The 24,653-nt window shown below is 44.2% G+C and overlaps 2 protein-coding genes across 2 annotated transcripts; both read left to right on the top strand.

Annotated features, from left to right (window-relative positions):
- The first annotated feature begins 4,833 nt into the window (after positions 1 to 4,833).
- LOC311299771 (nucleoside diphosphate kinase A 2-like) lies at positions 4,834 to 8,020 on the top strand. The gene is made up of 5 exons (XM_084423584.1): positions 4,834 to 4,949; positions 6,950 to 7,085; positions 7,175 to 7,276; positions 7,361 to 7,473; positions 7,820 to 8,020. The coding sequence occupies exons 2-5, from the start codon at positions 6,957 to 6,959 to the stop codon at positions 7,935 to 7,937; spliced, it is 462 nt and encodes a 153-aa protein (XP_084279710.1). The 5' UTR covers positions 4,834 to 4,949; positions 6,950 to 6,956; the 3' UTR covers positions 7,938 to 8,020.
- A 3,913-nt stretch (positions 8,021 to 11,933) lies between these two features.
- btr30 (bloodthirsty-related gene family, member 30) lies at positions 11,934 to 22,486 on the top strand (the record flags this gene model as incomplete). Its single annotated transcript, XM_084422872.1, has 9 exons — positions 11,934 to 12,614; positions 13,558 to 13,653; positions 16,780 to 17,013; positions 17,763 to 17,928; positions 18,308 to 18,379; positions 18,463 to 18,483; positions 19,103 to 19,129; positions 19,312 to 19,487; positions 21,637 to 22,486. 9 exons carry the CDS (start codon positions 11,934 to 11,936, stop codon positions 21,994 to 21,996), a joined length of 1,833 nt encoding a protein of 610 aa, XP_084278998.1. The 3' UTR covers positions 21,997 to 22,486.
- Positions 22,487 to 24,653: the final 2,167 nt, after the last annotated feature.

Here is a 24,653-nt window from a genome sequence, read left to right as displayed (position 1 = left end):
TTTTAAAATGAATACAATGTTTAATAGGGAGCAAGTGCAGTGTTGACAGAACCGGGCTAATATGGTCATACTTCTGAGCCTACAGAACCCTCTCGATGCTAAACTGGGTCGTCTCGATCACTTGGATCCGCTGGAGTTGATATACTATTTACTTATTTTCCCTTACAAATGTATTTAATGCAGCATTCTATATGTATAAATGTGTCTTTGGGTTGTTTTAAATGTAAAAAATAATAATTCATATTTCATAGAGTTGTTTGAGGTGGTAAATTAAACGGATATGCAGTGAAGTCACAATCGCGTTGCATTGTGGGATGTGGAGCTGTGAGGTGGACATGGACTCGCTCCGGGTCGAGGGTCGGACAAACCTCAGTCCGGATCCCGTGGGATTGTCCGGAGGGCCGTGCGTAGGTCCTGCGCGAGTGCATGTCTATAAGCGGAGTGGAACGCAGCCTCAGCCTCGTGTGTCAGATACCTCTCCTCCTGTTTCACCAGCTGTGGGATATTCCTGCCAGAGGATCTCGGCCCTCGGATGACTCTGGAAATAAAGCTGTCCCAGTTAGCACTAATATACAGCGTGTCAGAACGCACTAACAAACATAAAACTCGGTTAATTATTAACCTTTGACTGGAAGAATCTTGATCTAAAGGGTTTAAGGGTTGAAGATTAGTTTACACTGCAGTGGTTTAGATTTATTATTCCACACAGTAATAAGAAAATCTATAATTGTGTTTGGAAGAGCAGGAATATCAGGCCATTATTTCATCAAGGAGGTTTAATACTTTACTATCTTTAAAATTAAATGGATTCAGAATTGTATCATATCTAATAACAAACTGTGGTATTATATCCCAGAATTATAGTTTGGTTAGGGTCAGAGATCAGCGATGGCTCCAGATCACGGCTTCTCCTCACATTAAAACATCTTACTTGATCTGGACAAACTGAGCATCGTTAGAAAGATTAAAGCTGCGATATTCACTGTTCATGATAAAATGCAGTGACATTCATTTCTTAATAAATGCCAGGAGTGCAAAATAATCCGTCTGTAATGTTGCCTAGAACAGTGGTTCCCAAACCTGTCCTGAAGGACCCCCAACACTGCATGTTTTCTTTTTCTCCCTAATCAAACACACCTGATTCAACTCATCAGCTCATTAACCCATGTGATAATATGCAGTGTTGGGGGTCCTTCAGGACAGGTTTGGGAACCACTGGCCTAGAATATCATCACTCATATGCAGTCAGTCACGTCTTCTCAGGTTATCTGAGTTCGCATGGGCGTACGACACAGATGTTAGTTCACAGTGCGCATATGTGGAGAAATATTGATTTATTATCACGTTTTGAAAATATTTCGTCATACTGGAAACCCTTTCTCTTAGGGCTGAACGATTAATCGCACTTCACATGTAATCGCACATGTAATCGAGATGGCTTATCGTGATGTTAAAAACGCGAAGGCTGTGATCATTAGTAATGTGCAGCGTGTCAGTGACGTACGGCTCAGGAAACACGGCTCGCTCCGACAGCACTGCGAGCTCGAGTCGCTTATAACGTGCATTTGACAAACAACATCTTTCCTGAAGCATTTATGAACCTCTCGTCCAACAACAGACAACATTAATAACATGCATTTCCTCCAAACTCACTTCATGAGGACAGCTGAGCTCCTCCTGTGAGATGATGAGCTTCTGACACAGAATAAGGCAGTCGTGTGTTTATTACTCATGTTTAATCAAAGCGTTTCAGTCTCCTGTTTATTCAGAGACAGCGATAGGGGTTTCCTACCAGACTCTCGTACATTTCATTTGTACAGAGAGTCTGGCCTCTCTCCATTGACAAGCGTTAACTTCCTTGTAGGGAACTCTGTTGAAGTTTAAAACTATTGGATCTGACCAGAGTCACTCTGGATCTGCCATAACCAATTGCTAACGTTTGGTCGTGACGTATGTCAACTCAAACTAGCGCACGATCTCAACGTCATCGTTCTCAGCCACTCCCTCTGTTCGCTGATTGGACCGGTTAAAAATTGATCGGAGAAAACCAAAGAATACACCACAATCCCAGACGGAGTTACTGAAGGAAAATGAAATTGAGCGGAAGCACGTAGGAGGGCGGAGCCAGGCTAGCGGTTTCCTGGAATGATGCGCATTATTGCACTTCTGAGGCAGGGCATATTTATCGTGTGTGTGTGTGTGTGTGTGTGTGTGTGAGAGCGCCCTCTGGTGTTCAGAGGGATATGTGGTGTGTGTGTGTGTGTGTGTGTGTGAGAGCGCCCTCTGGTGTTCAGAGGGATATGTGGTGTGTGTGTGTGTGTGTGTGTGTGAGAGCGCCCTCTGGTGTTCAGAGGGATATGTGGTGTGTGTGTGTGTGTGTGTGTGAGAGCGCCCTCTGGTGTTCAGAGGGATATGTGGTGTGTGTGTGTGTGTGAGAGCGCCCTCTGGTGTTCAGAGGGATATGTGGTGCGTGTGTGTGTGTGAGAGCGCCCTCTGGTGTTCAGAGGGATATGTGGTGTGTGTGTGTGTGTGTGAGAGCGCCCTCTGGTGTTCAGATGGATATGTGGTGTGTGTGTGAGAGCGCCCTCTGGTGTTCAGAGGGATATGTGGTGTGTGTGTGTGTGTGTGTGTGTGTGTGTGTGTGAGAGCGCCGTCTGGTGTTCAGAGGGATATGTGGTGTGTGTGTGTGTGTGTGTGAGAGAGCGCCCTCTGGTGTTCAGATGGATATGTGGTGTGTGTGTGTGTGAGAGCGCCCTCTGGTGTTCAGAGGGATATGTGGTGTGTGTGTGTGTGTGAGAGCGCCCTCTGGTGTTCAGAGGGATATGTGGTGTGTGTGTGAGAGCGCCCTCTGGTGTTCAGATGGATATGTGGTGTGTGTGTGAGAGCGCCCTCTGGTGTTCAGAGGGATATGTGGTGTGTGTGTGTGTGTGTGTGTGTGTGAGAGCGCCCTCTGGTGTTCAGAGGGATATGTGGTGTGTGTGTGTGTGTGTGAGAGAGCGCCCTCTGGTGTTCAGATGGATATGTGGTGTGTGTGTGTGTGAGAGAGCGCCCTCTGGTGTTCAGAGGGATATGTGGTGTGTGAGAGCGCCCTCTGGTGTTCAGATGGAGCAGTATTTACTCCACTGACGAGCTGCGCACATGATAATCGCAGCCTTTGCCAGATCATGTGCGGTTTTATTGCGATTAGTCGTTCAGCCCTACTCTCTTTTCATTTCCACAGAATCCTGCGATCTGAAGGTCTGGAGCGTTTACAGCGAGCTCTGTGTCTCTCATTCGCCGTTGTTCTGGAATATTCTGTCTGAGATTTTCAGTGACGTGTGGAGCTGACATGAATATTCATGAGAGTTTCATGTCAAAGTAACTGAATATCAGCGAACGCTACATAAGTAACATTTCTACACCTTGAAACAAGAAGCTAATAAACGCACGAATACGATGATATATGGTTTGTGTGTGATTTTCCAGTGACTGCAGCTCTTACACACAGTCTGAGACACACACTTCTTTACATGATATGCATCACATAAGCATTATGACATTGTGACTTTGTGACATTGTGATGATGGCATGCCTGTCATTTATTTCCTATGCAATTTATAAATAGTAAGTGCCTCTGGCCTCTGCCCAAGAAGACTGCCGTCTGAACAATGCTTTAAATGGTTATGCACTGTATTATATAATCAAGTCCAGTCTGCAATGTTTAATATGATCTGAGTCTTGACCTGTAAACGCTCAGTGTTGGCTTTGATGCTTCTGTGTCATTCAGAAGCTTCAGCCTTTTTATTTTGGGTTTGTCCTTCATGCGCTGCTGCCAGAACGGGGTGTCTGATGTGACGGAATTAAGTTTCTCCTCATATGCAACTTTATATTAATAAATCTCTGTCAAGCTAACGTTTACAAGCTCTGCTGTACACACACCGCTTCTCTCTGTTGCTATGGAATAATAAAGATATTAAATATAAGAATAGAAGACTTGAATATTGGCTTATAAATAATGTTTTATAGTTGCTTCTCCGTGACGGTCTCTTACTTTCACATGGAGAATGTCTGGATAAATGAAACTTCCGGTATATTTGCAGTGGATTGTGCAGCTGATACTGTACATCTGAATATCACTATTGACTTCAGTCTAAAGATGGTACAAGTAATGTTGATAAAAATGCAACAATAGTTTCCTCAGATTTTCCGTTCTTTCGGGACATTCGGTGGGATTTCATTCAGCAGATTCTGGGTCATTATAAGATTCATGATATTTCATATGCATTATATTTACCCAGTAAATCAGGTCATAAAAAGATTTAAGAAAGATATTGATTTGAAATGTGTGTTTTGTAATGTGAATCATGAGAGTTTTTATTTTTGTATCGTTCTGGTGTAATTTTAAGGTATTTTTAAGGAGATTTCTGGAACTGACATTACTTTGAGGACAAAAATATTTTTTACGATGAGCCTTTAGAAAAGATGTTTTGTTCTTATTTGTTTATTATTTTAGAGAAATATCACAATCATAAATGCCTAGGATGAAAAAATACACCTAGTTTTGTACCATTAAAGTTTGAGCTTTGTTAGTATCTTAGAGCGTTGGAGGAACACCGAGGCAAAACACTACAGATTGTTGTAAAGCCTTTTTAAGGATTTCAATACCCCATGTATATAGGTCTTCATTTTTGTGTTATTTTGTTGTTTATTTATTTTATATATTTGTATTAGTAGTAGTAGTATTTTATGATCATTTTTACTGATTTTATTGCTATATTATTATATTTATTATTATTTTTATTTGTTGGTTTAAGATATGAATATAATGTTTCATCGCTCGTCGTCGGCCACGCCCCCGCCACGCCCCCTGTCCGCCTTTATAAAAGAGGCGCACGCGCACTGCGCTCTCTGTCTCCGGTCGCTTTCCGTCCTCAGGATCCGCTTCACGAACGCCTCATCGAGTCCGTAAGGTGTGAGTTTTCATCCGTTTTCACGTGTTTGGTTTCATAAGTGCACTCTCATTTCCTTCGTTTGTGTCGTGATAGCACTGTGGCTTTATTCGCTGATTGTGTGGTCTGCACGCCCTCTCTCTCTCTCTCTTTCTCTCTCTTTCTCTTTCTCTCACACACACACACACACACACACACACACACACACTTTAGGCCTAGATTATAGTAGTGCGACAGAATCATGTTTAATCGTGGAAATGGACCCGTTACATGAATCACTGCATGAACATCTGTAACCTCTGTAACATGCGGCTGCCCGTCTGAAACTGAGCGCTACTGCGCATGCGGGAGTCTGTCTGAAGCGCTACTGCGCATGCGGGAGAATATCTGCCGCGCGTCTCGCATTTCTCTGACTGGATTCAATCTGAACTTGTCGAATGTGAAGTTTGGCTTAATTCAAACATAAATAAGATCGTGCTATTATGTGAATGCAGTCCGCTGTAGACACATTCTCTTGTGCCAGTCTTGTGCAAAAGTAACGTCTGATCGAAACGATAAGTTTATACTTTTAGAGGGTGAGAAGAGAACACTTCCATTGTGCCGTTCAGCGGAATCTGCTGTGCGCATGTGCGAGATCTTTACCCGTGGCGGGTGTCACGTGACTTGCTTTGATGGCAGGGAAATTACGTGTGTGTCACCAGGACAAAAGAGCTGCACTCGACCTGATCACTCTTACACTAACATGTGCACACACTCGTACTACTGAATATCACCATAATTATATTATTCAATAATACATACAGAACGGTTACAACACGCTTAGATCCAATCAATATTAAAATAATTACAATTTTGAAACGAGAAATCATGAAAGTTTGAAACTCACTGTTTGATTTTTCTGACTCAATCTGTCCATCATCCCTCCAGCAGTTCACGTGTGTGTGTGCACGCGCGCTCTCCTCAGACTCGTGTGTGTGTTCTTCTCTCCTCAGACTCCTGTGTGTGTGTGTGTGTGTGTGTGTGTGTGTGTGTGTGTGTGCACGCTCTCCTCAGACTCCTGTGTGTGTTCTTCTCTCCTCAGACTCCTGTGTGTGTGTGTGCGCGCGCTCTCCTCAGACTCCTGTGTGTGTGTTTCTTTCCTCAGACTCGTGTGTTTGTGTGTGTTCTTCTCTCCTCAGACTCGTGTGTGTGTTTCTTTCCTCAGACTCGTGTGTTTGTGTGTGTTCTTCTCTCCTCAGACTCGTGTGTGTGTGTGTGTGTGTGTGTGTGTGTGTGTTTCTCTCCTCAGACTCGTGCGCGCTCTCCTCAGACTCGTGTGTTTCTTTCCTCAGACTCTTGTGTGTGTGTGTTCTTCTCTCCTCAGACTTGTGTGTGTGTGTGTGTGTGTGTGTGTTTCTTTCCTCAGACTCTTGTGTGTGTTCTTCTCTCCTCAGACTTGTGTGTGTGTGTTCTTCTCTCCTCAGACTCATGTGTGTGTGTGTGTGTGTGTGTGTGTGTGTGTGTGTGTGTGTGTGTGTGTGTGTGTGTGTGTGTGTGTGTGTGTGTGTGTGTGTTCTCTCCTCAGACTCGTGTGTGTGTGTTCTCTCCTCAGACTCGTGTGTGTGTGTGTGTGTGTTCTCTCCTCAGACTCGTGTGTTTCTTTCCTCAGACTCTTGTGTGTGTGTGTTCTTCTCTCCTCAGACTTGTGTGTGTGTGTGTGTGTGTGTGTTTCTTTCCTCAGACTCTTGAGTGTTCTTCTCTCCTCAGACTTGTGTGTGTGTGTGTGTGTGTTTCTTTCCTCAGACTCTTGAGTGTTCTTCTCTCCTCAGACTCGTGTGTGTGTTCTTCTCTCCTCAGACTCGTGTGTGTGTTTCTTTCCTCAGACTCTTGAGTGTTCTTCTCTCCTCAGACTCGTGTGTGTGTTCTTCTCTCCTCAGACTCGTGTGTGTGTTTCTTTCCTCAGACTTGTGTGTGTGTGTGTGTGTGTGTGTGTGTGTGTTCTTCTCTCCTCAGACTCATGTGTGTGTGTTCTCTCTCCTCAGAGTCATCATGGCTGGTAAAGTCGAGCGCTCCTTCATCGCCATTAAGCCTGACGGCGTGCAGCGAGGCCTGATGGGAGAGGTCATCAAGCGCTTCGAGCAGAAGGGCTTCCGCCTGGTGGCCGCCAAGTTCCTGCAGGTGTGTGTTTGTCAGCAGCGCATGCTAACGCTCTCCTCACTCATGCTAACGGTCTCTGTGTGCCCATGCTAACGTGTCTCTGCTCGCAGGCGTCTGAGACTCTGCTGAAGGAGCACTACATCGACCTGAAGGACATGCCCTTCTACGCCGGGCTGGTGAAGTACATGGCCAACGGGCCGGTGCTGGCCATGGTGAGCCATCGACGACCTGTAGCTGTATCCTAATGAAGCGTGCGACGCTAATGAAGCGTGTGATGCTAACGTGTGTGTCCGCAGGTGTGGGAGGGCCTGAGTGTGGTGAAGATCAGCCGCGTGATGCTCGGCGAGACCAACCCCATCGACTCCAAGCCCGGCACCATCCGCGGTGATCTCTGCATCGAAGTGGGCAGGTGTGTGTGAGCGCGAGGATAACCCGTGTCGGGTTTAACTCATTACTGGAGTTATGCACTGAGATTACTTTACCATTATATTACAAAATATCTAAGTTACTACTTCAAATAAGTAACCACAGTTTATTTTCCACATTTGTTGACTGACAGCTCTCCTGTCCTCATGTTGAGTGAAATAAAGTGTGTGTAAACATGATGGTTATTTCAGTTCTAGACTAAATGTGAACATGCATTTACTAAGTAACGCAATTAGGTACTTTTTTTGAGTAATGCAATATTGCAATGCATTACTTTAAAGTTCCCCACCCTGAGAATGACCTGAGGTGTGTGTGTGTGTGTGCTTCAGGAACCTGATCCACGGCAGCGACTCGGTGGCCGCCGCTACTAAAGAGATCGCCCTGTGGTTTAAGCCTGAGGAGCTGGTGAGCTACACAAGCTGCGCGCAACCCTGGCTCTACGAGTGAACACACACATCGACCCCCGCTGGAGTGTGTGTGTGTGTGTCTGTCTGTCTCAAGCACTTGTTTAAATAAAACCTGGAATCTCACTTTCATATATTCTTCTCTTTATTCAATCATTCTCCAAACTAGCTTTTGTTTTGAATCCGCCCTGACGTGACGAGCATCAGAAGACCGTCCGCTGGATTGAGTTGTTGGTTGCATGAATAAAAAATCCCTAATGTCAATTAATAAAATTAAAATGCAAAGTTGAATTATGGATTGGTAGGGTTTAGCCTTAATGTTATCTAGAAGCTCAAACTATTTCAACATTTGCACTTAGCAGATTTATTCAAGCTCTCAGTCTCTCTGCCACCAATAAAACACAACTGGTAAATCCTCCAGATATCATTTTTCAAGAAAGGAACACAGTTGTGAGGATACTGCCGTTTCTAGTATCTTTGACAGAAAAGGTAGATTTGAGATCGGCCTGTAATTGACTAATTCTGAAGGATCAAGTTGTGTTTTTTTAACAAGCGGTTTAATCATAGCCAGCTTAAAGGTTTTTGGAACGTATCCTAGAGACAAAGATGAATTAATGATATTAAGAAGAGGATCTATGACCTCTGGAAGCATCTCTTTCAGTAGCTTAGTCGGTATAGGGTCTAACATACATGTTGTAGATTTAGATGATTTAATGAGTTTAGTAAATTCTTCCTCTTCTATAGCAATAAATGAATAGAATTTTTCCTCAGGGAGACTACAATGCACTGCCTGATGCGATACTGTAGTAGACGGTTGCATAATTATAATTTTGTCCCTGATATTATCAATCTTATAAGTGAAGAAGTTCATAAAGTCATTACTGCTGTGTTGCTTGGAAACTTCTGGGCTTGCCTTGAAGCTTTATTTTTCGTTAGTTTAGCCACCGTTTCAAATAAATACCTTGGCTTTTGTTTATTTTCTTCTAATAGGGTTGAAAAATAAGCAGATCTAGCAGATTTTAAGGCCTCTCTGTAAGCAATCGAGCTCTCCTAGTTTTGTTTTCTTCCAGTTGCGCTCCATCTCTCTGGCTGCTCTCTTAAGGGCCGAGTGTGCTCGCTGTACCACGGCGTTGGACTATTTTCTTTAATCTTCTTTAAGCGCAACGGAGCAACTGTGTGCACAACTAAAGTGCTGGAAAAGAGAGAGTTAAAAGTTTCTGTTGCAATATCGAGTTCTTCTAAGCTATCCGGGATGCTGAGATGATGAAACTGATCAGGAAGATTATTAATAAAGCGATCTTTAGTGGCAGAAGTGATAGGTCTCACATATTTATAACACAGAGTCAGCTTTGCAGCCTTGGCTAACTGAAGTTTACACGAGACTAGATAATGATCTGAGATGTCATCGCTCTGCTGCAGAATTTCAACGGCATCAACATCTATTCCGATATGATTAAATACTGTTAAAATCATATTACTTGTTGGAAATGAAGTCTGGTTTCTCGCAAGCTTTTATTCTCCATTCTGTCACTGGTGGAGTTTTGGTTCCTGTCGCTTTTGGACATTTATTCAACAATATTATTGATCTCCTGCATTAACACGATTAAATGAGAACTGAGCTGAGCTGGACGATGACATCACGGTTTACAACCAAATAACTTGTTTACAACAAAAATGAAGCATCACTGAACTTACTTAAGCTGGACTGTGACGATATTTTCTTCTGGAAACAAACTTTGTTGCATTATTTTCCTGTTATCTCTGTAAAGTTGATTTGAAACACTCTGTTGCAAAAGCGCTTTATAAATAGGCCTAAATGTGACGACGTCTAGTCAGCTTTATTTCCACAGCGCTTAAAGCACAGATTGTTTCAAAGCAGCTTTACAGAGAAAACAGGAAAATAATGCAAACAGAATTAAATTCAAAGCAGAGCTCTGAATAATTCAACTTAATAATTACTGTTTTCTATTGTCTTTTTAGAGCTCTCTAAAAAGACAATAGAAAACAGTAATTATTCAGTTGAAGTGAGTTCAGTTTCATTCAATGCGAGTTCAGTTCAGAAAGCACTGATGACATCAGTTCAGTTCTCATACAGCAGATTAATAATAGTGCTGAATATTAAGTGTTCTCGACTAATGAAGCCAGAGGCAGGAACTCAAACTCCATCAGGATAGAGGAAAACCCTCAGGAAAATCCAGACTCAGACACTATCCAGAGTCAGTTCTGATTATGGTCCAGACTGCATCACCAGTCGGACTAGATCGATATCTTTCATAATATTTAATTCATTCTTTCACTCATTTAGCTCTGTTTTGTGTTTTCCTTCTCCGCTGGAATTCAAACAGCAGTTTCTCTCGTCTTCTCTGTCTCTCACACACACACACACACACACACACACACTAGTTCAGCCTGTCAGTCTCGCTCGACGGCTTTCATCTCAAAGGAACAGACTCATCGCGGACAGAGACACTGAACCACATTCACTGGACAACAACAACAGAAGAGAGTCAGAAACATTTCATATTCAGCACAGATACAGCAACGGTAAGTGATTATGTGAGATGTTTGACTGTGTATATTCTCAAAGTTCTGTTGTTGAAGGCTGGTGTTACACGAGTTTAAATCAAATCATTATCACAGTTCTCCGCTAAATCCAGTTCATGTTAAATCAGTTCATAAAGCGTCTGATATTCATCTGTAATAACCGTCAGCTGTCAATCATCCATGCGAGAGTTTGGTCTGGAGAGGATGAAGAGCTCAAGAGAAAACACTTCATCCATTCTGTACTTGGGGACATTTAATATTCAACTATATTATTGATCTGCCTTAGTTAAGGTGGACGATGAAGCTATTTTCTTCTAGAAACAAACTTTGTTGTATTATTTTCATGTTATCACTGTGAAGCTGCTTTGATATAATCTGTATTGTAAAAAGCGCTGTATAAATAAAGGTGACTTGACTTGCTACACGAGACACTGACTGTTACCATAAAAACAGTCTTTAAAACTAAAAAAACACCTGCTAACTGCTCGAACAAACTGGACCTTTGAGGATACAATGCAATTATTATATTAAATGACATTAAGTGCATCTTATGCATGGAACATATCTTATGTATGTTGGAACAATAATTATGCAACCTCACTAAAGCTCAACCAGACATTGTTCAACCTGACTTTCAGCATTTTACAAAATGTTAGTGCAGACGACCTTTGTTCTGAGATATGTGCACATCTAATTCATGATGATTGCGCATTCAGACACTCCCGCTGAAAAGACCAGCTTACAGTTTCCATACTGGTTCCTACTGGTTTTGTCTGGTTCTACGTGTTTAGTCTATAGATATGAGTGTTTGAATATATATGTGCACAGGCGTGTAGTCTTTCTTTACAAATTGGCCTCAACAAATGACTTGTCTGGTAATACAGCGTAATACAGAATTATTTGTCACTTCCTGCGGATCCATGTGAACTGGAATTATCCCGACAATGTTTTATCCGTACAGAGGCCTTCCCAGGGAGAGACTAGCGACACTTCAGGACTGCGGTGTCGTCGTGTCCAGGCGCAGGTCTGGAGTGTGTGTGTGTGTGTGTGTGTGTGTGTGAGAGTGTGTCCAGGCGCAGGTCCTGCATCAGATCTGGAGTGTGTGTGTGTGTGTGTGAGTGTGTTGTCGTCGTGTTCACCTCTATAGCAGGAGCTGAAGCCACAGAGAACGTTCAAATTGACATATTCATTCATTTTCCCAAGAACAAAAATAAACTTCATTCAAAGAGAAAACATTTTTTTCTGACTCTGACAGATATTTGTTCTTGTTTTACGCCCAAACTCACTTCAGTTGATGATTTTCAGTCCAAATGAGTTTTTACTCAATTGGTTTATTCACAATGTGAAGTTTCTTGCCGATTGGTAATAAACTGAGTCGCTGACGGTGGATAAATGAGTGTGTCCTTCCTCCCTCCCTGAAGTGTGCTGTCAGCTGGCTAATCTCTGTGTGTGTGTGTGTGTGTGTGTGTGTGTGTGTGTTCTGCAGGATCATCAGATGGAGGACGACCTCTCCTCTGAACAGGACCTCTCCTGCTCCATCTGTCTGGATCTCTTCATCCAGCCGGTCTCCACTCCCTGCGGACACAACTTCTGCCAGGCCTGCATCGGGGGCTACTGGGCCTCGGGCTCCGGCTCCGGCTCGGGTTCGGGCTCCGGCTCGGTGTTCTGCTGCCCGCTGTGCAAGCGCGAGTTCCAGGAGCGGCCCGAGCTCAGCATCAACCGTGTGCTCGCACACATCACACAGAAGTATAAAGAGATGCGGTACGGCGGGCCACCCGAACCCATGCCGAGGCAGAGAGTCTCTAACGGAGCCGGTCCCGGAGTCTCTACACCCGGAGCCGGTCCCGGAGTCTCTACACCCAGAGCCGGTCCCGGGGAGCTGATCATGTGTGACGTGTGCAGTGGCGTGAAGAGACCGGCCGTGCGCTCCTGCATCACCTGCACCGCCTCTTACTGCGAGCTGCACCTGCTCCCGCACCAGAACACACTCTTCTACTCCTCGCACCGGCTCCTGGACCCCCTCGAGGCCCTCAGGGGCCGAACCTGCCCCGAACACGGGCGCCTGCTGGAGGTCTACTGCCGCACCGACCAGAAGTGTGTGTGTGCCATCTGTGTGCTGGAGGAGCACCGCACACACACCACTGTGTCCGTGCAGACGGAGCGCGCCAGCAAACAGGTGCTACTCCTGATCCATGCACTCACAGAGAGGAAACACGTGCCGTCTAACGTGCTGTTCACACGACACCGTGTTCAACTAAAAACATACAACTTTTTATGCGTTTTGGCCGTTCGTTTACATGACAACGGCATTTTGGGTGCTTGAAAACGCAAACTTTTGAAAACGGGTTTCAAACTGCAAGGTTTTGAAAACGGTCCCTGAGTAAACAACTAATTAGGCCACGTCTACATTAATCCGGATACATTTGAAAATGCCGTTTTCATTTAAAAACGTTCTCCGTCCACACTAGCGTTTCTGCCGTTTCAGTGTGGATGAGAAGCTTTTGGAAAACGCCTGAAAACGCTAAATTCACCTTTACTGCTCATGCGTAAAACCTCACAGAAGCTCACTGAGATGCAGACGGGAAAATAAATAATAAAGTTATCGTGCAATTCTTCTGACAGGATCATTTTATTTAGCAAAATATCTCAGCATTCACTGATGCGTCCAGGTCGCTCTCACTCACCATTCTTTGTTTGGTCTGAAACGCCTAAACTGCTCTCATGTTTTACCGCAGGACAGCAAATGTGAGTGTATTTCTGTCATCTTTGCAGGACTGTGATATGAAGAGTGTGTAAAGTAACATATTTTAGCAACTGTGTGAAAGTAAATAGCACATAACAGGCACAATATCAGTATAAACATGAATATCTATTGGTACAATAATGGTCACATGACTTAACTTACGTCATCGCTTTGACAGTCCACACTACAGCGCGAAAACAGCGTTTTCAAATGTATCCACTTTGGAGAGCATTTTCAAAAAGGTTTGTTTTCATTAATAAACACGCCGTCTCAGTGTGGACGCAAGGCCAAAACCAAGAGAAAAAAGATGTGTTTTCAAACGAGCACATATTAGTGTGGACAAGGCCTGAGAGATGAATGTGTTTTCTCTTCGCAGAGACTCCTGGGGAAAACAGAGCTGGACCTTCAGACGTGTATCGACAACAGACAGGCTCAGCTGACGGAGATGAAGAACAAACTACACGACTTGCAGGTCCATTTTAAAACTCCAGTCCGTCGTACAATTTACATTATGTAGATGAATGAAATATATATAGTGTAGCGAATGGAGTGAGAATGGAGCAGTTTTAATGCTCTTTTATCAACTCGAGCACCTGTGTGGCCGATGCTCTTGCCTCACACAGTCCAGCGAACCTCAAACTTCTGGAACATTTTTCCCCAGATCCCGTCAACACGTCACAGACTCATTCCTCAGAAGAACAGCCCATGCCTTAAAGCCCCACACAACCAGAACACATAACACATGAAAGAACATATACAGTACATGCAACCTAGATCACACCTGATATAGAACATAAACAGTCTGTTTACCCATTACATCCACCCCCGCTCTCTCCATTGGGCCTCCTACAGGGAACTGTTGCAGGGGAGCGAGGGACTGGTCATCACACAACCATCACACCGCCGACAAAAATCCCACAAGCCCCCAGTAAAAACCACTTACGAGGTCCAGTGACTGGGGTATGAGTCCTTCCTGGTGACCTCATCAAGGCGCCTTTAGTCAACGCAAAACCTCCACTGCCCCCCCTTCTTAGGCACCATGACCACCGGTGCGGCCCACGCGCTCCCGGACGGCTCAATAATCCCTGCTCGCTGCATGTCTAACAAGGCCTTATCAGTAGCGTCCTGACGGGCAAAAGGGAGCCTCCGGGGCCGCAGCCTAATGGGCATGGCATCCCCAGTCTCAATTCCGTGCTGGGCCAGGTGTGTTCGCCCCACATCCCCTTCCCCAAATGCGAAACAATGTTGGAAATCAACCAACATCTACCTGTGGTGGACTGGTGACAGCGCTGGGGTGGGTTGGCGAGTGCAGTGTGTGATGCTCTAGTGTCCTCAGGTGCAGCTGCTGCATCCAGCAGACCTGTAAAAGACACATCAACATTCCTTTCAGTGGACATGACAACCTCAGGACCCCTTTCAAACGGAGCAGGCCATCTCTCAGGTCTAACTGGCAACCTGCACTTCTGAGGAAGTCCAGACCACGAACACAAGGGTCCTGGACTGCAGTCACCCACACTGAATGACGTAATGTCTTCCCCCCCACAGTCAGCCCCACCACGCCTTTACCCTTCAGTGGCGCCAGTTCACCCGTCACTGTGCGTAGTCGGACAGTGGTGGGTTCCAGACTGGCATTGGCAGGAATTACCTCTGGTCTTATAACGGTCACAGTTGATCCCGTATCCACCAATGCTAAACATGGAACCCCCTCCACCAAAATTGGCACATGACAAAAATCTCTTAACACTTGTTCGTCCTTCCACAACCACGGACTCCTTTGGCCCACATTCACCCTTCCCCAACAGTCCTTGATCGTCTTCTCTCTGTCCATCTCTTGAGACTCCTGCTGGTGATGACTCATATTGGGGATGAGTGTTGGGGGTCGGCATGGCTCCGATCATGCAGACCCCGTCCCATTTCCCTGGTTACCTGCTAGCTTAGGACACTGACGAACTAAATGTCCAGTCTGCCCACAACCCCAACAAATCCTCGGCCGTGTGCGGGGACGTTGATCAGGTTGCAGTGCCACAGCTCAAATTAGTTCAGTAATCTCGGAAACCCAGGCTGGCCTTTCGCTTAGCCACATCAGTAGACCCCACCGACACAGATTCGCGCAAGTTCCCCAAACAATCTTCCTCTCCAAAGCCATCTCGAAGGCATCCTGCAGGGTTTGAGGGTGGGCTAGTTGTGTCTGTCTACGGAGGGGCAAGGGCCTGTATGAATCGGTCTCTCGCAAGCTCCTCTTGAACTGACGGTGGCATGTGGGCATATGCTCGCCGAGTCAAATTTTCAGTATAATTTGCCAGGACTCTCAGTTGCTCTCCTGGCTGCATCTATTACTCAGTTCAGAACGCAGGAGCCCTGGCTGCTCAAATTGCCCAAAACACCGTCTCAGTGCCCCGACAAGTGCATCATACAGTTACAGCAGTAACAAACAGTTCAGAGCATTATCTGTGAGACACATAGCCAATTCAAGAGCTTGCGTTCCTCTGGGCAGTTTGCAGCATTAGCCAACAGTTCATGAAAGGCTTCCCAATCAGCTTAACCTGAGAATTAGGTTTTTTTTACTGCCACCGTAGCCGTAGCCGTAGCCGCGGAAGTGTGGGCGCCACCATGTTCATTTACATTGGAAAACAGCGCAGCTCAGAGGGCGCCGCCATGTTTGTTTGTTGTCCTCATGAAAGTTTGGCGGTACTTGGCAACGAAAGCCTGGCATCTGCAGCCATCCTCCTAGTAGCCTTCCTCACGAGCCTTGTGCAATTCCAGAAAGTCTTCCTCTGTTGCGAATTTATCGGAAGCCCGTGCCGAAGCGCCTAGAGCCTCACGACCTTTTCCCCAGACCCCGCCACACATCACTCGTTCGTCAGAAGAACAGTCCACGCCTTAAAGCCCCACACAGCCAGAACACAGGACACATGAAAGAACATGCATCTAGATCAGTGTTTCTCAACTCCAGTCCTCGTGACCCACTGCTCTGCACATTTTGTATGTCTCCCTTATTTAACACACCTGAACCAGATCATCAGCTCATTAGGAGAGACTCCATGAACTGAACTGAGTGTGTCAGATAAGAGAGACAAAAATGTGCAGAGCAGTGGGTCACGAGGACTGGAGTTGAGAACCACTGATCTAGATCACACCTGAGATAGAACATAAACAGTCTTTAGACTCGCTACAATATACTGAAAAAAATTATAGTGTAAATGCTATGGATATCTTTCAAATATACAGTGAAAAACAGTAAAAGGACCTTTTTTACCTTAAAGTTTTTTACAGTGAAGTTTAATCTGGTCTGCTGATCAGAGTCACTCATCTGATGTGTGTGTGTGTGTGTGTGTGTGTGTTTCAGAGCTACTCAGAGTCACTCATCCGCAGATGTGTGTGTGTGTGTGTGTGTGTGTGTGTGTGTGTGTGTGTGTGTGTGTGTGTGTGTGTGTGTGTGTGTGTTTCAGAGCTACTCAGAGTCACTCATCTGATGTGTGTGTGTGTGTGTGTGTGTGTGTGTGTGTGTGTTTCAGAGCTACTCTCAGTCATCCGCAGATGTGTGTGTGTTTCAGAGCTACTCAGATTCACTCATCTGATGTGTGTGTGTGTGTTTCAGAGCTACTCTCAGGCTGAGCTGGCGGAGCTCGAACAGCTTCTGTCTGACGTCACACACTCCGTGCATCGCATCCGGGCGGAGCTGGTGGGCGGAGTCGAGCAGAGGAGAGAGGCTGTGATTGGCCGAGGGCAGAGCATCGTGTCCCAGCTGGAGTCGAAGTTAGACGAGCTGCAGGAGCGCAGGGCTCGACTGGAGGCTCAGGCTGTCTCCGACGACCACATCGGCTTCCTTCAGGTGACTCCCAGATCTCCTCTTTATCTTCATCTGATCCATTGCTTCATCCTTTTTAGTAAAATTACTGGAAAAACTGATACTTCAAATCAACATTTCAAACAAAAAATATCTAAACTTTGACAAAAAGTAGTCTTTGAGAATGTCTAAATAAATCAAAATCCACAACCTAATAAAGTAACCTAATAATTTATTAGTTTTTATGTTTAAACACAACTATAGAATTTACATCTACATTTAAAACTCTTTATATAATTACACCATGGCATTACAGATGTCTCAACCCCTGTACAAAGATATGGGACTTTCTGCTTAGAAAGACGCAAAATGACGCTTTTTACATCATTATAAGCAGGAACTGCAACACTGAAATCCGTATTTCTCCCGTCTCAGGGGAAAATGAGGGAATAATGCACGACCATTCAAAAATATGACAGGGTTTCTAACGATACAAAGCTTAATGCAAACGGGTGAAGTGTCCCTTTAAGAATGTTATGCTGGAAAACAAGAAAGAAACACTGAGGAAGAAAACGTTTGTGCAGTGTGAGCTCATCAGAATCATTAAGTGTGCATCCATGAATCACTGTATATTTGATCAGATTCAGATATTATATCTGTACGATTACTTTAATATTAAGAAGGCTGTGTTTACTGTCCTCTGTTCCTCTATATAACTTCTTCATGTTCCTCCTGACTCTGCACGCTCGTCTAGTTCAGGTGTGACTCTTCTGATGATGTTCTTCTGATGGCAGAGTTTCCAGGAAGCCCACGGGCCGGTGCCGGACTCAGATGTGGATCTGCAGGAGGAGGATGAGGTGACTCTGAGCTTCTCGCTCGGGGACGTGAAAGCAGCTCTAGGAGAGATCCGGGAGCGACTCGACGACATTCGCTTCGGGGAAGTGCATTACAGACACTCCGGTGAGAAACTGAGCGAATGCATAACGTCACGTGAGGACTGACGGAGATGAAACGTTTTTGCACCTCGGCTCCTGTTTCAAAGTTTGCGTTCTCGAGCTCCAAACACTGTTGTTGTGTAAATGAACGGCTAGAACACATTAAACGTTTTTTTGTTCTCAGTTAGAACGGTGTGTGTTAGCGGCAACTAATGATCTTTACAACGGAAGTGAATCAATCAAAACTAACTTTATCTGGACAATAACTTTATTCTAGAGCTGCTGTAAAGCCAAACAATCTCTGTTACTGTAATCTCCTGTTATCACTGTAAAGCTGCTGTGAAACAAATCTGTATTGGTAAAAGCGCTGTATAAATGAAGGAGACTTGACTTGTGTGTTTCAGTGTCCACGCTAGCCGAGAGTGAGAGTATGGTGAGCGTTCGATCTCTGAGGAAGAAGGACTGGTCACTGAAAGGTACGTGAAGAATAACTCTCAGAAAACACATCTGGAACAGCTGTGGGATGAGTACTAATCATCTTTCTCTTTCATTTCTACAGATCTACGCAAATTAAAACTGGGTATGTATAAATGCATGTGTTTTATTGCATCCATACATTTGTGTCTCAACTTTCTTTTAACAGAGGTCAGAGCAGCAGATATTCAGTTAGATGGTGATATTGAGCAATATTCATTCTATTATTGGACGTAAATAATCTAAACATCTGCTTTCAGTGGTTTTACACTGTGAGGTTCATTCAAAGGTTAAAGAAATGTCTGCGTTTTGCTGATAGAGTCACCAGAACAGAAGCTGGTTTCTGTAGTGTTGATAGTGTTAGCTACGCTAACAGATTAGCCAGAGGACTGGATTACTGACAGATGACCAACACTGACAATTCTCACTCAAAACATTCACTCCTAAATCTCCTGCCGGTACTGAGACTCGAACCCACGAGTCCGACTCTCTAACATTAGGCCACAGTCAGTGCGAGACACAGACTATCATAAAATACCCATAAACACAGAGGCGTTTCCCTACAGAAGACTGAGTCATATATCCATATTTCCACTTCACTCCAGATCCAGTATTGATAGATTCGCATAAGTTGAGTTTAAAATAGAAAAAAATGAAAATGAATTTTTTTGGCCTAACACACCATCTCTGTTTTGATCAGATGTTGAATATTTTGTGTGTTTTAGGGCACAAGAAGGTTAAAGGTTATCTTGGTGAGTGTTCTTGACTCCTGTTGCTTTTCTTTATATTTCCTTCACAATCTGTAATATACTGTAGATTATGTGCAAAGCAAAGTCATTCCTCTCCTCCTACTTTCAATGCTTTTAAAAAAAAACATATGAATGATTTGTGAAATGCAAGTCCTGATGAAACACCCATGTGTGTGTGTGTGTAGAGGACGTGACCCTGAACCCCACGTCCGCGTACCCATTCCTGATCCTGTCTGAGGACCGTAAGCAACTGAAGCGCGGAGAGAAACTTCAGTTCTACAGGAACAGCTCTCAGCGCTTCGACGTCTGGTCCTGTGCGCTCGCTAAACACGGATACGAGTCGGGACGCCACTACTGGGAGGTGCTTCATACACACACACACACACACACACACACACACACACACACACTCAGTTCTGTTTCAGCACTGACGCTATTGGTGCGTTCAAATCCTCCAGGGAAGTCGTGTTTATGAGGTCATGTGCATTCAGGTCACTTTGAACAAAGAAATGTGCATCAGGTCTACTTTGGTTTTCTATTTTGCCATCATATTCTGCGCAGGCAATTACAGTGGGGAGAACAAGTATTTGATACACTGCCGATTTTGCAGGTTTTCCCACTTACAAAGCATGTAGAGGTCTGTAATTTTTGTCATAGGTACTCTTCAACTGTGAGAGACAGAATCTAAAACAAAAATCCAGAAAATCACATTGTATGATTTTTAAATAATTAATTTGCTTTTTATTGCATGACATAAGTATTTGATCACCTACCAACCAGTAAGAATTCCGGCTCTCACAGACCTGTTAGTTTTTCTTTAAGAAGCCCTCCTGTTCTCCACTCATTACCTGTATTAACTGCACCTGTTTGAACTCATTACCTGTATAAAAGACACCTGTCCACACACTCAATCAAACAGACTCCAACCTCTCCACAATGGCCAAGACCAGAGAGCTGTGTAAGGACATCAGGGATAAAATTGTAGACCTGCACAAGGCTGGGATGGGCTACAGGACAATAGGCAAGCAGCTTGGTGAGAAGGCAACAACTGTTGGAGCAATTATTAGAAAATGGAAGAAGTTCAAGATGACGGTCAATCTCCCTCGGTCTGGGGCACCATGCAAGATCTCACCTCGTGGGGCATCAATGATCATGAGGAAGGTGAGGGATCAGCCCAGAACTACACGGCAGGACCTGGTCAATGACCTGAAGAGAGCTGGGACCACAGTCTCAAAGAAAAACATTAGTAACACACTACGCCATCATGGATTAAAATCCTGCAGCGCACGCAAGGTCCCCCTGCTCAAGCCAGTGCATGTCCAGGCCCGTCTGAAGTTTGCCAATGACCATCTGGATGATCCAGAGGAGGAATGGGAGAAGGTCATGTGGTCTGATGAGACAAAAATAGAGCTTTTTGGTCTAAACTCCACTCACCGTGTTTGGAGGAAGAAGAAGGATGAGTACAACCCCAAGAACACCATCCCAACCGTGAAGCATGGAGGTGGAAACATCATTCTTTGGGGATGCTTTTCTGCAAAGGGGACAGGACGACTGCACCGTATTGAGGGGAGGATGGATGGGACCATGTATCGCGAGATCTTGGCCAACAACCTCCTTCCCTCAGTAAGAGCATTGAAGATGGGTCGTGGCTGGGTCTTCCAGCATGACAACGACCCGAAACACACAGCCAGGGCAACTAAGGAGTGGCTCTGTAAGAAGCATCTCAAGTGGCCTAGCCAGTCTCCAGACCTGAACCCAATAGAAAATCTTTGGAGGGAGCTGAAAGTCCGTATTGCCCAGCGCCAGCCCCGAAACCTGAAGGATCTGGAGAAGGTCTGTATGGAGGAGTGGGCCAGAATCCCTGCTGCAGTGTGTGCAAACCTGGTCAAGAACTACAGGAAACTTATGATCTCTGTAATTGCAAACAAAGGTTTCTCTACCAAATATTAAGTTCTGCTTTTCTGATGTATCAAATACTTATGTCATGCAATAAAATGCAAATTAATTTCTTAAAAATCATACAATATGATTTTCTGGATTTTAATTTTAGATTCCGTCACTCACAGTTGAAGAGTACCTATGATAAAAATTACAGACTTGTAATTACTAGCCTGATAATATCACTGCTAAATACCTTTAAGTATTCTGGTATTCCACCATGTTTCTCACTGATCAGGGCTTAAAGAAAATCCAGAGCTTCCCACTCGTATTTATGACATTATGGCGTTCATGTGCGTTCAACTCGTAAATACGATCTTTACCAGATGACTTGAATGCACCATATGATGTTTTAGTAACAAAGTTCACATAATTAATCTAATCGTTATGGGAGGAGCTCATCCAGTCAACTCAGTGAACATCAGGAGGAATATATACAGCAGTTTGGGATGGGGGAGTACTCTGTGTTCAGGCCAAATCCCTCGGACAGCACGCCACTTACGCATAACCTTTACCCTATCTAATTATATGTGAGTGTGAACTGGTGAAACACCTGTCCTCTCTCTCCTCAGGTGAGCGTGGGCGAGAACAAGGACTGGAAGCTGGGAGTGGTGTGTGAGTCTGCGCAGAGGAAGGGTCTGTTCGACATGACGCCCGCCAGCGGATACTACGTGCTGTGGTGGAGCGGGAGTCACTTACGCGCACTAACCGCGCCGCCGCTAGCGAAGGTGCGCGTCACCGGACACCTGCGGCGCGTCGGGCTGTACCTGGACCTGGAGGAGGGTCACCTGGTCTTCTACAACGCCAAGACCGGGTCTGAGCTGCACTCCTACACGGCCCAGTTCCCAGAGAAGATGTTCCCGCTCTTCGGAACCGCAGATAAAGACGTTCCGCTGGTGTTGAAGAGTCCGGTTCCCAGCGTCCCGGAGTGAGGAGAACCAGATCTGAGGGAAGCAGGCACTGAAAGCCACTCAATAATACTGGAACATATCAGACTTCTACATTTACATTTACATTTATTCATTTAGCTGACTTACAATTGCTATATATGTCAGGGGTCGCACGCCTCTGGAGCAACTAGGGGTTAAGTGTCTTGCTCAGGGACACATTGGTGTCTCACAGTGGATTCGAACTCGGGTCTCTCACACCAAAGGCATGTGTCTTATCCATTGCGCCACACCTCCCCTACAGTTCTTCTGCTTTATTTATATCTCAAGGGTTAGGGAATGCAGGAACTATGAAGTGAAATGAAGTGAAATATAAAGTTTAAATTAAGCGAAGGTAAATTCTACTCTCTCTCTTTCTCAGGAGCCACAGCTCAAAGGTTGGGATCACTGAGACATTCTTATGTGTTTGAAAGCTTTGATGCTTCCTTCAATAATGCAGGTTTAATCTGAACAAAAATACAACTAATCTGTAAGTTATTACAAAAAGTCATTTTTGAAGAAAGAAAGCAAACTGTAATTCTGTATGTCGACAGAGAGAGAGAGAGACAGACAGAGAGAGTGTGTGTGAAAGAGAGAGAGAGAGACAGAGAGAGTGTGTGTGTGAGAGAACGAGAGGTCATCATGATGCACTAGATTCCTCCAGTTAGAGAAACATCTTTTTCTGAACAGCAGTGAAAAGACCGATCACACACACACACACACACACACACACACACACACGAGCAGCGTACAATGGGTCAAAGAATGAAAGAGTGCATAATAAATGATTATTGTGTGTGTGTGTGTGTGTGTGTGTGTGTGTGTGTGTGTGTGTGTGAGGTTTCGTGGGAACAGTCTGATAGTTAGTTTCCATGAGAAGTTCACTACAGCGGGAGAGATGGATCATAACACAGACACTCTGATGAACAATACAATACAAACATCTGTAATATTATCACTGTCTTCTGCTGTACTCGTCTTGTATTCAATTTAATGCATTTTTGGTGAAAAATAATATTAGATATGAATATTTGTAGAAGTTGCACAAGGGAAATTCATGACATTTTAATGCACATTTCTCCCCAAAGTTGAACTTAAAATAAATAAATGACATAAATAAATGATGAAAAGCTTCATCAGCTTATGAACAAATGTTACAGCAACCCTGAAAATCTGCGGAGAATGAAATGCGTTAGAGCTCCTGGATGAAGACGATCACGGGTCTTTACTGGAACGGTTTGTACATATTCAATCTCTGCGATGATGATTGGCATTCGGGAGTTTATTCAGACGATGGCTGATTTCAAACACGAGTGTGTTTCAGAACGAGTGTGTGAAAGTGTGTTTCATGAGTGTGCTCTTCTCTTCTCTAGTAATATGGCACATAGTCTTAGAGCTCAAACATGACAATCTGGGGCTCAGGTCAGGAAGCAGACAGACTGGCTAAACCCACCGTCTGCTAGCGGCCTCGCGTCACCAAGGTCAGATAAATCCCATCACATAGAGCCTCTTTCACCTAGATATCATCATATAGAGACTGTGTCTGTTCTCCGAATTAGGACATACAAAAAAAACCTTCCAAACCCATCTAAGGGTAAAATTTTTATTGATGTTCAACAAATAAAAAACAGATATAATACAGATGAGCAAATGCTAAAGCTTGGGTTGCTGAATATTAGATCCCTTACTTCAAAAGCACTTATTGTTAATGATATGATTTCAGATTATAACCTAGATGTGCTGTGTTTGACAGAAACCTGGCTAAAACCAGACGATTACATTACTTTAAATGAGTAAAACCCCGCAAGATTACTGTTATAAACATGAGCCTCGTCTGAAATGCAAAGGGGGAGGTGTTGCTGTAATTTATAGTAATATTTATACTTCTTATTTACTAAGAAGTCTAGTTTCAAATATAATTCCTTTGAAGTGTTTAATATAGCAATATATAGTGTAAATGATAAATGACGTTTGAGATTTGTGCTGGCTACTGTATACAGGCCACCAGGGCACCATATAGACTTTATCAAAGAATTTGCTGACTTTCTATCAGAGTTAGTTCTGGCTGCAGATAAAGTACTAATTGTTGGTGATTTTAATGTACATGTAGATAATGAAAAAGATGCATTGGGATTGGCATTTAAAGACATTCTTAACTCTACTGGAGTTAGACAACACGTGTCAGGACCTACTCATTGTCGTAATCATACTCTAGATCTAATATTATCACATGTAATAGATGTTGATGCCGTTGAAATTCTGCAGCAGAGCGATGACATCTCAGATCATTATCTAGTCTCGTGTAAATTACATTTAGCCAAGGCTGCAAAGCCGACTCCGTGTTATAAATATGTTAGACCTATCACTTCTGCTACTAAAGATTGCTTTATTAATAATCTTCCTGATCAGTTTCATCATCTCAGCATCCCAGATAGCTTAGAAGAACTCGATATTGCAACAGAAACTTTTAACTCTCTCTTTTCCAGCACTTTTGCTCCGTTGCGCTTAAAGAAGATTAAAGAAAATAGTCCAACGCCGTGGTACAGCGAGCACACTCGGCCCTTAAGAGAGCAGCCAGAGAGATGGAGCGCAACTGGAAGAAAACAAAACTAGAGGTATTTCGCATCTCATGGAAGGAGAGCTCGATTGCATACAGAGAGGCC

This window comes from Rutilus rutilus (assembly GCF_951802725.1).
Source record: "Rutilus rutilus genome assembly, chromosome: 11".
Lineage (NCBI taxonomy): Eukaryota > Metazoa > Chordata > Actinopteri > Cypriniformes > Leuciscidae > Rutilus > Rutilus rutilus.
Note: the sequence above shows the minus strand (reverse complement) of the source record. Positions and strands in the feature narration are given on the sequence as shown.